Source organism: Gekko japonicus, unplaced genomic scaffold, assembly GCF_001447785.1.
Source record: "Gekko japonicus isolate JY-2015 unplaced genomic scaffold, Gekko_japonicus_V1.1 scaffold2379, whole genome shotgun sequence".
NCBI classification, from domain to species: domain Eukaryota; kingdom Metazoa; phylum Chordata; class Lepidosauria; order Squamata; family Gekkonidae; genus Gekko; species Gekko japonicus.
In genome coordinates this window covers 57,885-74,586 of record NW_015160294.1, presented here as the reverse complement: position 1 = coordinate 74,586, position 16,702 = coordinate 57,885, and the positions used below count along the sequence as shown (strand labels likewise).

Sequence of the window (16,702 nt, the reverse complement as noted above, 5' to 3'; positions counted from 1 at the left end):
TCTTTCACCTGCTTTGTTGGAGTAGGAAGTACTGTGGAAGTGTATGCAAGGCATCACATTTGTGTCTGCAGACACAATTTTGGAAACAGCTTTCTCCATCATATGATGATGCTTGGCTTAGAGCAGTGGTGGCGAACCTATGGCACGGGTGCCAGAGGTGGCACTCAGAGCCCTCTCTGTGGGCACGTGTGCTATCGCCCCAGCCAGGCCCAGACCATCATTAAAGTGTGGAATTCTCCGCCAAATAATTTTAAGTAAATGAAAGCATTTGGGATTGCTTTCCTTACTTTGTTTGGATCATCTTAAGTTAATGTATGAGTTGTTTTTTCTAAAGTAAAACCTCAGTATTCAGGTTAAATTGCTGTGTTGGCACTTTGCGATAAATAAGTGGGTTTTGGGTCACAGTTCGGGCACTCGGTCTCTAAAAGGTTCACCATCACTGGCTTAGAGCCTCCTAACACTTTGTAGAACCTTCCAGTATTTTGTGATTGGACATGATGATCATCAGCCATTTTGTCATGGCACCCATTCTCAAAATTCTAAAAGTGCCCACGAGTTCAAGAAGGTTGGGGACCCCACTCTAGATTTAGTAGTAGGGGTCCATACTAGAGATGTGAAGGCCTGGAAAAAACCCGGAAAAATTAGGGGGAAAACCGGGGTTTTTTTCTGAAGCCTTTCCCCCCCCGAAAAATTGAAAAAAGAAAAGAAAAAAATTGATTATGGAATGTTTTATTTTAACATGATGAATAAAATATTTTAAGACAAGGTGTTCAAATATTTTCCAAATCATTTCTAAAATATATATATATGGTATCAGATTGATCTAATTTCTGTGCACTGAGGACAAGCAAGTCCTAGGTTACAAACTGAACTCTCCAATGCAAGAACAAGATGCATTTCTTCCTTTAGGAGGTGCTATTGTCAGAAGAAAATAAAAAGGTTTCAGTTTTGTTTTTGCATGTGGGTGGGTATTCTGTTTGTAATAATTGTTTGGATACAATATGCTAGTTGTGATAATTTCATGCCAAGTAAAAATGTCAATATTCATATTTTATGTTCCTAAAGTAATAGAATGGCTTTTAATCTAGAAAAGACAAAAGAAATGCTAATGTAGCATTTTTTTCCAATTTTTCTGAAAATTTCCGTTTCCCCCCCCGGAAAAAACTGGAAAAAAATGTGTTTTTTTCCAAGCTTCAAAATTTCCGGAAATTTTACATCTCTAGGACTCCATACTGCAGCTCTGTTCCATGCCAACACCAGTCCTTGAAAAACTCGGTTAGCAGTGATGTGGCGAAGAGCCACAGTATGGCTTCCTCCCACATACTCCAGAGATTCTGGTGCTGCAGGCAGTAACAACACAGCTGTGGCAGCCACACCACTCACTACAACATCAGTACTGTTCCTGTAGCATATAAATTGTGCTCTCAGATAATAAAAATGGTTTTAACCATTCTAATATTTACAAGGCATATTTAGATTGTAAAAAATAAAAGCCAAGTTTTATTACAAAGGAACTGTTTATTTGGAGATTCTGATGAGGGGGAATTCTCTGACCACATTACAGAGAAGTTGCATTTTTGGTCTTCCAAAGAACAAAAGATATTAAAGTCAGAGCCATATGTGTAAACAAAAACTAATTGACTGCACTGATCAAACCATAGCTTACATAATGCAAATTCTCTAATATCAACAGTGAGGCTTTTTTAAAAAAAAAGTTAAAATGAAGAATTGCATGGAGGATTTTCAAAGCACAGGAGGGAAGAAAATAAAAACCACATGTTCCTGTAAAAGTATACCAATGACATTGTTCAGCCAGTGCCTTGCAGTGTCTTTAAGAGTACAGGCCACAATTCAGAGAGCTCCTTTCAGTATGTGCACTGGCTTTTGCCTTTTATTTCCTCTCACGGTAGACTCCCACAGTACCCATCAGAAATGCTCCTGAGATTCAAAAGGGCTTTTCTGTGTGCTGCGAAGGGAAAGACTTCCCTGCATGCAGAGGGTGGTATCCTATCAAAGTGAAAGCCACTCAGGCCACCCAACCAGAGACAATCTCTCTCCCGTAAAATGTCTCCATGAAGCTTTATTTGCAGTGGTGGCACGTCTGGAAAGAGACATTAAGATTTTAGGTTGGAATAATTAAATTAAATGCCTGGTCTTTTTTTTTTTTTTACAAAACACATCTAGAGTTGAAAGTTCCAATGAACCCCACTTCTTCACAAGAAAAGTCCTCAGTCACAATACCCCAGCTGGTGGGCTGGGTTACATCTCAATATGAACAACCACAAAAGCAGTACCATCCTAAGCAGTCACACCCTTCTAAGCCCACTGACTTTAATGTACTTAGGTGTAACTCTGCTTAGGATGGCAATGAAAAGAGTCACAAAGCTGGACTTCTCTAAAGTCCAGGTTTCTTTGTTCCACCAATGTTTCAAGATGGGTTACCTACCCATAACAGAATTGAACATCAGCCAATGATTCTGTGCCCCTGTACATAACCAAAAACATTATAAAATGGTTCTATGACTCTTAATACAGTGTATTTCAAAACAGAACCTTGTGAAATAGGGAAGTGCTAGTACTGTCTCCTTACAGAAAACTGGTGATTATCCCTCTGTCTTCAATTCAGGCTCACGCACCCGTCTCTGAATGTGCCAAAGTGCAGGATCAGTCTACGTGATTAAACTCAAAGCCACATAGACATGGAAAGCAGAAAACATTGGACTCCTTGCAGGCTCGTAGCTACAGTGGGGCATTTCGGGGCCTGGCCCCCCGACTTCCTGACAAGGCCCCCCCCGACTCCCAGCCCCCAGTCCCCCTGGCTCTCTGGGCCACCCAGAGGACTACCAACTCTCTGGGCTGCCCAGAAGACTCCCCACCGCCTCCCCTTCCCCAAGCATGGCTTGCTTCCCCGCGTAGGCAGGCAGAGTGCGAACACTGCAAAAGTGAAAAAAAATTATTTTATTTTGCTACATCAGTGCCCCCTGACTTATTTAAAGGCCCCCTGAATTACAAAATCCTGGCTACAGGCCTGACTCCTTGACAGTTTGAGTCTAGAATGTTCAAGAATCTCCTTTTCCAGGGTTAGAGAACCTGAGGAGTCTTAATTTAGAAAAGCCTCCCATTGGAGAAAGTTTGTATCTCAAGGGCAGAGCACAAGCTTTGAGTCCCAGGTTCAAATGCCAGCTAATAAAATTATTGGGGGGGGGGAGAGAACTTTGCTTAGAGCAGCTACCAGTTAAGCTAGATAACATTGGCTGGCTGGAGCCAGAATTTGACTCAGCAGGCAATCACTTTGTGTGTCCCATTTCTGACAGCAGATTCAAGCCTTTGCTTAGACTGCAACATTTGTTAAGTGCTCACCTGTGAAGGATTTAGATGAACTGAGGTGTATCTTTCAATCACAGTCATTCTTCACTCTTGCACATATGAAGTTTAGGTCTAAACAGTTTTGGAGGTGATGCTCATATCCAACCCCCCCCCCAAATTCTCAGCTACAGCTGGGAACAAAAGTACCCTTATCAACCAATGGTTTAAATATACATGGCTTTTATTTTCTCTCCTTCATTTCAATTGGAAAACATGATGTTTGTGTAATACTTGGTTTATTTTTTAAAAAGAAAGAACAAAAACAGATGAACAACAGAGTCCTTCTTTTCAACAAACCCAATGAAAAAACTCTGGCTGAATCCCTATTTGTGATTTACATGTAGAATGGTTTTCACTTTAATGCTTCATCCTTGCTAACAGTCTGGAATACACAGGAGCTGAAAAAGGAAAAAAAAATCAATGAAAAAAGCAACTGCTTAATGATCACTGCTGGTTACAACTCAAAGGGGGCTCCTCTACTTGAATTAAAATCAATAGTCATTATGTTTTCTCTGTTTCAGTTCAGTTCTCTGCAACATTGATCAGTTTAATAAAGGATGAGTCACTCTAAGCAGGCTTTGGAATATGCCCACCGCATTGGTTTTCAACACTGAGTCCATGATTGCAGCCTTCTCTGAAGTTGTTGCACTTCACTGTGATTGGATTCTTTAGGCCACAACCTAAAGCTCCATGGAGCTCTGATGGGTCCGTGAAGTTGCACCAGAGCAGGGAATGCTATGTGCCTGTTCCTTGCAGCAGAGAGAATGAAAGGGTCCTTGTGCATCCGGCTGTGCACCAAGACCCAGAAGTGTACACTAAAGCTGCTGATCAGCAAGTGGCAATGAACAGGTAGAGTCTAGATGTGGCAGAATGCACTATACCATTCAAGTTTTGCAAGGTGTTTTTTTTTTTGGGGGGGATCACATTTTTAATGCTCCCCCCACATAACCTTGCTGGCAGGAATGGAAGAAATCAGGATATAGAGACTGGGCTACAGCCTTTCTCCATGATGGTCTGGTTTTAACATACAAAGGGGTTTTACAGATTGGGAAGCATTCAAAAATGGCATATGCCAGCTACAGTCTCCAGTGGCACAGTCCACTCTACCAGCCAGTATTTTGCCACTTCATTTTGTTGTTGCATGTGAAGCCTAGGCTTTAAGCGATAGCAGGCAGAAAAAAGAATCCTGGGAGAGAACCTTGGTATGAAACATTTTGCTATTGGCAGTCAGAGCGGACAATCATATAATCATATACAATGAGTGATCAAATCACAATACAATAGTTGATTAATCCATGAAGTTTGTGTGTGAAAGAACACACAACTGCAGTTTATTGGGGTTCCGCTTTTGCCTCCAACAGGCACTTTAACCATCCAGTGGGATTGCAGAAGTTAACAAGCACTGACTAAACACTTTGCAAATGATGAATTATACATGGACAGGAAAAAGTGAGTAGGGGGAAAGAAGAACTCCAAACTATATCTACTTCCATAAACTGTGAAAAATAAATATTTTGAAACCTGGACAATGTATTCTATTTATATCTGCATAGCTGACAGACCAAAACCACTCAGATATTCATGCCAGGACTACACTCAAGAGCAAAACGGAGAGCGGTTTTCATCATCGACCTCAACAATATTTGAAAAGATTGATGACATGACAAAGTAGGAAGGTACATATTTGGGTAGGAAAGGAATATGTTTGGACAACATGAGTTCCCTGGGTAATATCTAAAAACCACAATCCCTCCCTCCAACCTTGTATCTTAACTAGTAGCCAGCTGTTCTGGAGAAAAGGAAGTAAGCTCTGAAGATCTGGTCATCTGAATATGGTTAAAAATGATGCTCATTAGCTAAAACCAATTCAAGCTATTTTCTATAATATTTCAGGCAAGTACAGTTGTATCTATCTAGAGAGGAAGAGGAGAAGGCAGGGTAGTAGGCAGAATAGTATGCACCTACAGAATAACTACAGCTTAATATATAATCAAGGGAGTCCAGAATCATGTCAACCTTACTTACCCAACCGAGCACTCCTTTGAGAAATCTGCAAAAGAAAAATAAAAGTTTAATTTGCCCCGTTTAACCCCCCCTACATTTATATACAGCCATTAAACAAAAGTAGAATAATCTTTCTTGCATATTCATCAAGAGATTAAGAGCATGTCTTAAGCTCAGGAGTGCTCTCCCCCTCTGCCTCTTTTAATTGTGTAGAACATAACTGATTGAAAAGATATTATGTTAATTTGAATGCAGGATCTACGTTGCCTTATAATCCAAGCCAGGTGGCTCAATAGCATAGAACACACATTGCATGCAGAAGTACACACATTGCGATGAGCCAGTTTACACCAGCAAGGCGGGATATAAATTGAAAGTAAATAAATAAAATAAATAAATAAGATCTCAAGTTCAATTCCTGGCATCTCCAGTTAAAGGATCTCAAGTAGGCAGAAGCCTGTCTCTTCCTGAGATACTGGAGAGTTGCTACCAGTCAGAGTAGACCAGCAGTATAACTTGGTATGAGGCAATTTCTTTTGGAAGTGTCCCTACATGTTGGCTGAGCATTATGGTTACCTGGGATGTTGCAGAAGCATGCCTGAATATTTCCATTGCAGGATCTGCAGGCTCATCACCTCTTTCATTAGGCCTAAAAGCTAAGGGACACAATTCAAATCACGATTAAGCAAACACAAATATTGTCTTCTTCCACTAATTAAAGAGAACAGAGGCCATATCAAAGATACACTGGGTGTTCCATGATTCCCCAAGCCTTCTTTTTCTTTTAGGGTCAGGACCCATGGCATGGGAAGGCAGTTTAAGACCCCCTACATTAAAATGGCTCAGTAGAGGTGCTGGTTCAGGCTGCAAATTAGTACAGGTGGAAGGCTTAACCTTTCTACCTAGTCCCAACCTGAATCAGGCTTCCCACACAGATCTTTGAAAAGGAAAAAAACCCACAAGAGCTTCGGAGCTCATTCACAGAAACTATCACAGGCAGTTTGGTAGTACTGTTTTGTCTTAAATATTCTCATTATATGTTCATAGTTTTATTGACATGAGTCATCTTGAATATAGTGAGGAGGCTAGATACAAAGGTCTATGGGTAAAATCAATGGAAGTGTTTGGTAAGTAACCCTACAGTAATGCTACAGCATGTGCCTTCCTGTCCAAGCAATGGAACATTAAAATTGTATGTGGAGACCTAGGAAATGCCACACATCATCCCTCATGCTCCCTTAGTTTGGGGTTTATGTACAACCCCTCTTCCACTCAGCCATAAAAATTATACCCACACCATTATCAAGGAGTATGGAAAGGGTGCCAGCTGCAATTTGCCGGCATTTGGTGGCAAAGAGGACAAGTGGGGTTGCTAGCCTCTGGTCAGCGGAAAAGGAGACTTGGTCTATAGGGATGTATATCATCCAGCAGGGCTGGAGACACCTGTTTTGGCATGAAAGAGGAGATGGGGTCAAGAATTGGCCAATGGGAAGATGGCTTAGATGACAGGGACAAGGAATGTGCAGGTTTGGAAGTCAAGATATACAAGGCTGACACAGAGACTAGAATATGACAGGGAATGACAGGGAATGTTTAGATGCTAGCTACTCGTTTACTACTGCACTCCCAATGATGAGCTCTTTTGGTACAAAATGAAGAATTTGGCTACATGGCATCTGTTATTTGGGATGCCTAACTTGTTTGAGTTTGAGGCCCTGGACTAAATACTACTGCCTTAATAATTCACAGAGCTACAGAATGGACAGGATTCTGTGCAGTGTTTATATTAAAGGTCTACCAGGAGATTTGGGTAGATTTTAAGCGTCTCAATTAGAACTCCATAAGAGATGTTGCTGCTTTTCACTATCCAGATACACACTGTCCAAGTGTGTCCAAAGTCCACATGAGCTGCTGCATATATGAAATGGATCCTAGAAACCACACTTGTGACCTCCAAATTATTTACCCTGAAGCAGTCTTATTTACCTTAAAGCCATGACAAGGGACTCCAATTGCACAAGTACAGTTTGTAGGGGAGTCTCTGTACATTAAATTTCTATACAGACTCCTCCATACACATAAGCAAGTCTCTGGACTTCACCCAAGGAAGACCTACAAAACATCTCTTATACGTGCAAAAGACCAAATTATTGTCAAAAGAAATAATAATTCATGGTATTGTATAATCAGTTTCCTATTTTCCTCCCAACATCTTCAGTCAACAGGTATACATTGCATTTCTACGTTTCATCTCTGAAGAGTCAACCAAAGAACTTTAATGCTGCATGCCTGCCCCACTGGAATGAATGAAGAATTTGGAATGAACAAGGAATCTGGAGGCTGTTTCTCAGGAAGGTTAAGATCTTCTTGCTTATTTCCTTCTGCACAGGAAATGAACTTCCTTTCACAAACTGGCATCTCACTGCTGTCTGGCAATACTGATATCCTTAACAACTGAGGAAAGACTACCAAACATGGGAGGAGGAAAAACACTGTCTTTTATGCTGAATCCAATGTAACCTACCTGGTGGCTGTAAAACTGTATTCACAGCATAAATCACACCATTAGTGGCCATAATGTCTGCCTCAGCAACAGGCTCCTTGTTGACATTTATTACATTGTTTTTCTGAAGAAAAAGTAGGATAAATGATTAGGTAATACATATAAGCACAAAGGAAGAAAAACATGAAACATCATAGAAAATACAAACATCAACTACTCGTCTATCCTATACTGACAGCATTTTTATGAACTCTTCCAGAAGCCTCTAGATAACCACCACACCAGCAACTAGGGAGCATTAGGCTATGACTGTCAACAGTATGTTCTGAATTTGTGAAGATTGGAAAGAGCCATTGTAGTGCAGTGATTAGAGTGCTATACTAAGATCTGGGGTATCCAGATTGAAATTCAAACTCTGCCGTGCTGGGCAAGTCACACACTCTCAGCCTAAAATACTTCACAGGGTTGTGATGAGGACAATGTGGAGGGGAAGAGAACTATGTAAGCTGCTTTAGGCCCCCACTGGGGAGAAAGGTGGGGTTTAAATGGAGAAGGGAGGAATGGAGGGAGGGGGAAAAAAACTGATATGGCCATATCACATATAAAGTGTTTAGGGCACAGGATAAGGGGAGAAGCAGTGTTAGCATTGTTTCCTAACCACACCCACTGGAGTTTCTTATCCAGTCTGGCTCTCTGCATTCCTGGCTTTGCTCTCCTCTCACCCCAGAGGTCTTCAGATGATACCCTGCACCTTGGCTTCTATCAGAGAATAGGGTGAGAAATGAAGTGTTGGGCTCAAACTTATTTTGCAACAGAAAGCCTTGTAAGACCTCCTCTGCTGCCTCCACCACCAAGAGAAGTCAATGAATGAGCCTGGAAGAGACACTGTGTACTTGAATCGGGGATTACCCTACAAGATAAATCAGGCGAGGAGCTTGGGAAGACATGTGCAAGCTCCAGGCCTGCTCCCAACCTTTTCTTCCTGCCCCCAGCAGAATTTCAGGAGACAAATATTTTTTGCTACTCAGTATTAAGAATAGCTTTGTTCTTTTTCTTTACAAAAATGCATTCTTGCAATCATGAGACCAGCAGGAGGGGAAACAAGTAAGAATCAAAATAAGCTATTTAACAATAAAAAGACTGTCCACTTTTCAAGGTATTTGTGGAAGATCAGCCCAGTAATGTCTTGTATCAGCCATCTGGGATGGAAAACAGATTGCTCCTGATGTGAGAGCTTAGTGTTTGAAGCTTCCTCGGGTTCCATATGGCAATGTTCAATCAGTCAGACCTTTATGGTCCCCTTTGAGTAGAAGGGATGTAAACTTGGAAGCAGCTCTTGAAAGTGCATTAAAATGGAGTGATTGAGCATGAAATAAAAACAAAAAATAAGGACTTACGGTGCTGACTTCAAGTTTATCACCCTGCAGGGACTTCAGCCGTACAACAGCGCCAACCGCTCCACTAACCAATATTTCATCCCCAATGTGGTACTTCAGAATGTTGGCAAGTTCTTTAGCATTACCTGGGGAAGAAAAGTCAACAAGCATGCATGAATTTTTATAGTTTCTTTCCCATGTTTCATGATACCTTAGAAAGAAACTAAAACACCAAACCACAATCTTGGGCAGTGAGTTCAGCAGTTGGGGGGGATGCAAAACTGTTTCCGCTCCCACTAAAAATATGCAGCTGATCCATGGAAGTGATTACATTCTTATTTCTCTACAGTACCGATTTCCAGATTCTCTTGGATGCCAGTAAGTGCTCCTTCCAACTAATCAATTGCTGCTTAACACATGGCTGTTGAAGCATTACATTTAGCTGAAGGGCTATGATGCTGAGAAATGAATAGCAAGGACTGTATCAGACATTCTTTCATTTAGCAGTTGAACTGCAAATGTGAGTGATCTCAGCATCAGAGATTTGATGGAACCACATTCCTGCTCCATGCATAAGGTCAAATGAATGTGCAGAGGTGGGTGGGATACAGTGTGCATAATCTCAACTCCCTCACCTCTCCCATTCACTGGCCATGGAATTTGTTAACTGAACAAAACTATCAGTACACAGCCTTTTAATCACACACTTGATTCCAGATTTCACAAAGAAAAACAAAGAATTTTAGGCTCTTTTGCCGTAACCATGGTGGATACTTTACTTTTGCTCAGCTGCAAGTGGAAACCTGAGCTACCTCATTGTAAGTTATATGCATTTAGGCACTAATACTTCTCTACATCACTTCAAGTGTCACATACAGTGGCATCCTTTAGTTGTCACTTAAGAATCATTTGGAGGAAACAGTAATCAAGTCATCAGCCAGTTACATATACCATTCACTCAGCTGGGGCCTTCCATGTATTTACAAATCTTTACCTTCTCTAACTGATAGTGGGGTGTAACTGAACTTGAATGACAGCTATTACGTGGCTCTAAGCCCCATTTAAATCAGTAGTAAACACTACCCCATACAAAATTTAAGCCACAGTGTCAGTCCAGTTAAGACTTCTGTGGATTCTTGTCTTTAGAAACACAACACAACTTTCATACAGCACAAAGACCATCCCAGAATCTAACAGGCTTTCAGTCTCCAAATCAGGTTCCAATACCATGTTTGCTTACAGCACAATGACTAAGTAATCACAAGTTTTATAATTTGTGGAATACCTGCTCCATTAAGTGTCAAGAAATAAAACTGATTAAATAAGGCACCACAGCCACTTCTTTCCTTTCCCCTCTTACATAAGTCTGCCATAGATTCCCACCAACTGTGATTCACTGTTTCTAGAACCATAAGCTAAATATTTTGCTTATGAAGTTCAACAACTTTCAACTGTTCACATCTGGGACATTTCAGTTCCACAGCTGCTTATGGTAGCTACAAATCAGTTATGAAATATTTGTGCATTAAGCAATAGAACAAATGTGCAGACTGCTGCGCAACGAACATAAAAGGATAACCAACTCCCAGAAGCAGATACTGCGTTTTGATGTCACAGACTGGTTGGGCTTTAGACAATGAAAAGACATTGCTATCAACCAGCTCATATTTTTTCCAAGCCACAACTATATTCCAGCTCAGGAGAGAGAACGTTTCAACATTTATGTGAAAGATGGTTGAACATGACCACATACTTATGCCAAACAGAGCATCAAGCTGGTGCTTTTCCAGATGGCTTTGAGCGTATGACCACCTGGTCTTTACCTGTACTAGCCTGGCTGACATACAGTTACCACAATCTATGATTTCTCTCTCACCTGCAGTATTCTGTATCTACACAGGCAGATACATATATACAAATTTCTCAGTGTCTTTATTCAACAAACAGTTGCTCTTCATCCATTTCCCCTACTTCTCAGTTGAGGAAAACATAATTTCCGAGAATGCGTCAGGGGTTATTAGGTGTTCTGTTGTATGTATTTGTTTGTCAGCCTTTTGGGGAATCACCGTTGGGCAAAAACTTGGCACATAAACATCACAAAGAAAATAAATGTTGCACTCAATCCAACACAGGAATGATGAACTTTAGATGACGTGAGGATGGTAAAATGTTGTGTGTCCCTTTTCATGACAGCATCTATGCAGAACTAAAATGCTGTGAATGATTTGTCTCACTGTGTACAAAGTGTTAGAAACCCATTTATTCAAGGAACCAGTACATCTAAATACCATACATGGCCAGTAAGATCTATGGACATTTACCCATAAGTTTGTTCAGCTCTCCCTGTGGCATAGCTTGGAAAGCTTCATTTGTTGGTGCAAATACTGTGAAGGACCTTGGCCTGTTCAGTGTTTCTGTGAGGCCTGCAGACTGGATTGCAGCCACTAAGGTACTGTAAAACATGCACACACAAACACAAATACATACACACACATTTAAAAAAACTTTGTCAGTATCATTGGCTCAAATAAACACCCAACTTTCTTTTTTTGGGGGAAAGGAAGGTAATTATACACAAGTATCAAGAACTGGCATGATGTGGTTCATGGGGTCGCGAAGAGTCGGACTTGACTGTGTGACTGAACAACAAATCAAGAACTAATAAAAATGTCTCTGTGTAATACAGAAGCCTCCAGCTCAAGCTTCATGTGTGTTCTAACATGTACATAATCCTTCTGAGCACTCAGATATTTTTCAATTGATTTCCTTTGAGGATGTGACTCTGTTCAGGGAAACGTTTTCAACAGAGCCCCTTCCTTCCTACCCTGCCTCTCCCCCCCTTCCTCAATTTTTTCTTCATAATAACTCTGTGAGGTAGGATAGGCTGAGAGAGTGTGACTCACCCAAGGTGACCCAGAAAATTTCCATGGCAGAGACAGAATTCAAACCCATGTCTCCCAGATCCAACACTATACCAACTTGCATGGAGGTAATAGGGGTTCAAAATTTCAGCTCAATTAAGAACTCAATGGCCAATCTTAGTCATCTCTACCTTGAAGCTGGAGTTCCTCAATTATAAAAATTAATATTGACTCACTAACCTGCATTCTCTCCTGGTAAGGATAAGATAAAGAATTATAGGGAATTTAATGTCTAGTTAAATTGCAGAAGTAATCTTTGGTTCATTGATTTCCCTGCATGGGAAACATTCCTTCTTTTAGTGTAAATTCTAATTAGGACTGCAAGGCCCATTTGAGATGCCAGCAGGGGGATGAAAGGGACTGCTCCAGGAGCTGAAAATGTTGCCCATGATGTGCCAACATCACCAGAAGTGATGTCATGCACCGTGCATACATCACCCCGAAGTGACATAGGCATGTCAGGGGTGACGTTCTGGTTTTTGGGCAAAACTCTATGGTAAAATCGCCCTCAAACCATTGAGTTTTGCACCAAAACCAGAGTGTCTCCCCCCCCAACATCACCAATGTGCCTACATCACTTCCAGGTGACATAGGCACGTTGCTCCACATTGCTGTTGGGGGGCATTTCCTGGCCGGCAGTGGGCAGGAGCCCGCAAAACTGGGTGATCCTCCACCCCCAACTGGGCCTGGCAATCCTAGTTCTAATCCAGTCATTAAAGGACATGCTTTTGCCCCCAAAATGAAAGTATTTTGACAGTTGTAGTCAAATAAAAGTTAGGCTTCATGCCATGAGACAGGATTTCATACAAAAGCCCAGAATTCATTTAAAAGGCTGCTGCTGAATCCATTATGAAGTAAAAGTGAAGCAGGAAGACAGTCATTCAGAACTCTCTCCGACAATATGAACACTCTGGAACCAGAATTTTATAGTGTGTACCCAACACAACTTCTGATATATTTCTCCGTAACAAAGAACATCATAAAGGCCCTGCTGGATCCAACCAGTGGTCCATCTAGTCAAGCAAACTGCTTCATACAACAGCTAACTAGTTGCCCTGGGGTCCAATAAACAAGGTGTGGAGACCAACACACGCATTCTGATGCTTCTGAATATGGCTACTTTAAGTGACTACAGCTAACTAGTAGCCATACATGTATGTACCTAGTCTCCATGAATCTGCCTGAAGCCATCCATGTTCACAGCCATCACTTTGTCCACTGGCACGGAATTCCCCAAGACTATGAGATTACTGGAGAAAAAGGCCTCAACTTTTAGCCTCCATCCTCCACCTATAATACCGATGTCCTGCACAGGGATCTTAGAATTGCCGATATAATGAGCTGAAATCTATGCAGCACAAGAGCAAAAGGCTGGTAATAGCAGGTGTTTCCTATCTCCCCTACCACCTGTGACCTTTGAAATGCTGAGGGCCTCTATGGACTAAAAGCCATGTAACATGGGTGGCTGCAGCAAGGAGAGGAAAGCAAGTGACACTGGCTTGGTTTGCTTCCTCTTCTGTCAACCTCCTCTGGCACTGGAGCCTTGGAAGTACTGCTGGAAGAAGAGGCAGGAGGGGAGATTTCACTTGGCTTTCCATCATCAGTGCAGCCCCCTTTGTTGAGGGCACAACTTGCTGTTGGTGAAAGGGGGAGGTGGGGAAAAGTCTGTGTGTGGGGGTTTTTTGTCCACCCAATTCTGCAACATCAGTGCTTTGAAGGTCTGAGGTAGCTTATTTTTTTTTGGGGGGGAGGAACAGTAAAGGGGAAAAAAATTCACCTGAAACGATCATCTGCTTTGAGGATATCCATAACAGTTCCTACAGGAGGAGTCAAAATCTTATCCACAGTGAACAAGGTGCCAAATCTTCCTCTTTTGTCATGGGCTGCAATGCAGGCATTTTCTATGCAGAGATTCTACAAGAAATACTGCATTTTAGTTACCGTGTGGCTATAAAAGATATATATATATTGTGTGTGTGTGTGTTTTGTGCTTGCCTGGAAGTCATGGTTGACTTCTGGCGACCCCTACTGGGGACGTGGACGTTTTTCAGAGAGGTGGTGTCTGGCGTGATATTACCTGCCTCTGCATCCTGCCTCTGGTATCCCTTGGAGGTTGCCCTTCCAAGTACTTGCCAGAGTTGGCCCTGCTTAGCTTCCAAGATCTGATGGGATTGGGCTTGCCTGGGCTATCCAGGTCAGAGCCTGTGTGGCTATAAAAGATTTTAAATGGTTGCTCCCATGTGAAAGACAGAACAGATCAGGGATCATTTTGTGTTACCTGAAAGCATGTGAATTTGGATTGTCTACCCAAATAGTAACTCTGCCATCAAAGCCAACAGATTACCCTCTGGGTCTTCATCTGTTTCTGACTGATGCTTGTCAAACAACATAGAACTGACAACTGACACTGTGATACTGAGTATTGTCACTTGATTGACAATACTCAGAATCATAGAGTCAGTTCTGTGTTGTTGGACAAGCATCCACTTTGAGTCAGAAACAGGTAAAGTGCAGAATTTTCAGGGAGGAGATCTGGATTGAAATCCTTGTTTCACCATGAAGGTTCACTGAGTGATCTTGCACTTACCCTTCCATATAAGGTTATTGTAAGGATAAAAAAATCTTGGTGGGTCACGTTATTAAGGTTCTTTATACATAATAACTATTATTATAACCCATTTATGATGCTGTGGACTGTTTTAGGAAGGTTGGAGTACAAATGCGATAGGACAGACTGATTAGTGAGGTACAAAACTTCATGCTGATATTTCTATGGAGTTCAGCTATATTTGTTCTTTGAGAGCTGTCAGGCAATGGTTCAGATAAATGATGTAACCACCTTGTGGACACTGACTAAGCAGACCTGGCTTGTCAGGACCTAGGCAGGAGACCTCCTAAGGTCCCTATATATGCTGTTTTAAGTTTCATGGTAGAAGAATGACAGAAAAGAAAGCTAATAAATCAAGGATGAGGCAATGCAATGAAAACGTACATTGCGGTACACAAATACTCGCAGCTTCTTGCCACTCAGCGTTTCCAGCTTCTGTCCATGATAAAGGTATTTAGAGGAAAGCTGTTCTTTAACAATGTGATCCAGGAGTAAGTTTCTGTCTGCAGATGCAGTGCGATCTGGAACGCAAAATGAGACCAGGACACCTCAATTTACAACAACATAATTAATAACTGTTGGAAAATACCCCTCAAAACGGAAAAAGTAAAATTATGCTATTGTTCATTGCTTTCCTTTAAGAATATAGCCTGTAGAGAATCAGAGTCTGTCTCTGTACCCATACCGGAGAGGTTATACATGAGTAAAGAAATGTTGCAGGTAGAAACTTATCATTTGCAGTGGGACTAGTCCTGATGTAACACTTTGATATTTCTCCAAAGAATTTTTGTTTGTTTGTTTGTTTTTTAAAAAAGAGCTCAGATTTGTGATAGAATGTATTTCATTAACACCATTCTTGCCTTACTTAATTTAGCTGAAGTGGAAGAGAATTTTTCCCCCCTGGTCAACTTGTCCCCTTTTTTAGTGACACAGACCACCTCTCTTGTAGCTTGTGGCTCAGTCACATGATTACTACATTCCTCCATTGCCCTGCCACCTCTCACAATAATAGCATTGAACAGTAATTCCAGAGGGGAAACAGTGGTAGTTTTTTTGCCACAAAACAAATGAAAAAGAGTGTTGTGGCACTTCAGCAGCTCACCGAGGCCCTAACCACACATTACAAAGTCTTCCATTCCCCACACATCCACCTTTGGTTCATGTAGGGGATATGACATGTAACATGTCATCAGGCCCCGAGGCATAATCTTTAATGAGGCAGAGTCAACTTTTCCCATTAAGCTTGGCAAGTACTGACACATAATTCTCTTTCTAAACTGAGTCTAATGGTAGGCAGGCCTTAGCCTCATAAGCATCTCTGGACTCTTGAAAGAAAAGGCAGGACCCAAATGTAACAAATGTGGAATGTTTCTTTATACTGGTAGAGAACCCAACTTGCTATTACTGCCACTAAGGAAATAAGTACAGGCACCATGCTGCTTATCTATATTTTCTCCCCGGCAGGATTACTAGTAGTGCCAGGGAAGGGATGCACAGTAGATTAGAGAAAAGGGCATGGGAGACGAAAATGATGAAAGCCATCTTCCCTCACCCTGAGCACCATTTCTGACCAAACCAGCTGTCTCTCACACAGGGATAGCTTATGTGGTGGTTCACTTGGATGGCTGTGGTTTCCTAAATGCTGCTACAGGGGGGAAAGAGGATTTGGTGTCTTTACCAGAGGGCACAAGAAGGCAGTTACAGAGGCATCAAGGCTGCTCCTCCAGCATTGTGCAGGCAAAGAACTACTGCATGATTAGCACAACTCTGCGCCAACAAGTGATGTCATCACCTACAGCTACCCACTTAGTAGTACCTCCTTTCCCTCCTTTGCTACTTCCTGATGCCCTCTGGTAAAGATTCCAAATCCCTTTCCCCCATCAGCACTGGACAGTGGTAGTAAATATAGTTCTTCCAGCAAAAA

The 16,702-nt window shown here is 41.6% G+C and overlaps 1 protein-coding gene across 1 annotated transcript in view; it reads right to left on the bottom strand.

Moving 5' to 3' along the window:
• Positions 1–2,982: 2,982 nt before the first annotated feature.
• The window catches only part of TGFBI (transforming growth factor beta induced), a 61,513-nt gene continuing 47,793 nt past the window's right edge, over positions 2,983–16,702 (bottom strand). Inside the window, exons 10-17 of the mRNA XM_015416012.1 lie at positions 15,163–15,299; positions 13,948–14,084; positions 11,571–11,701; positions 9,271–9,395; positions 7,895–7,997; positions 5,947–6,026; positions 5,392–5,416; positions 2,983–3,764 (exon numbers count right to left, since the gene is read on the bottom strand). Coding sequence (XP_015271498.1) covers positions 3,724–3,764; positions 5,392–5,416; positions 5,947–6,026; positions 7,895–7,997; positions 9,271–9,395; positions 11,571–11,701; positions 13,948–14,084; positions 15,163–15,299 — 779 coding nt within the window. The 3' untranslated portion in view covers positions 2,983–3,723. The remainder of the gene's footprint in view (positions 3,765–5,391; positions 5,417–5,946; positions 6,027–7,894; positions 7,998–9,270; positions 9,396–11,570; positions 11,702–13,947; positions 14,085–15,162; positions 15,300–16,702) is intronic.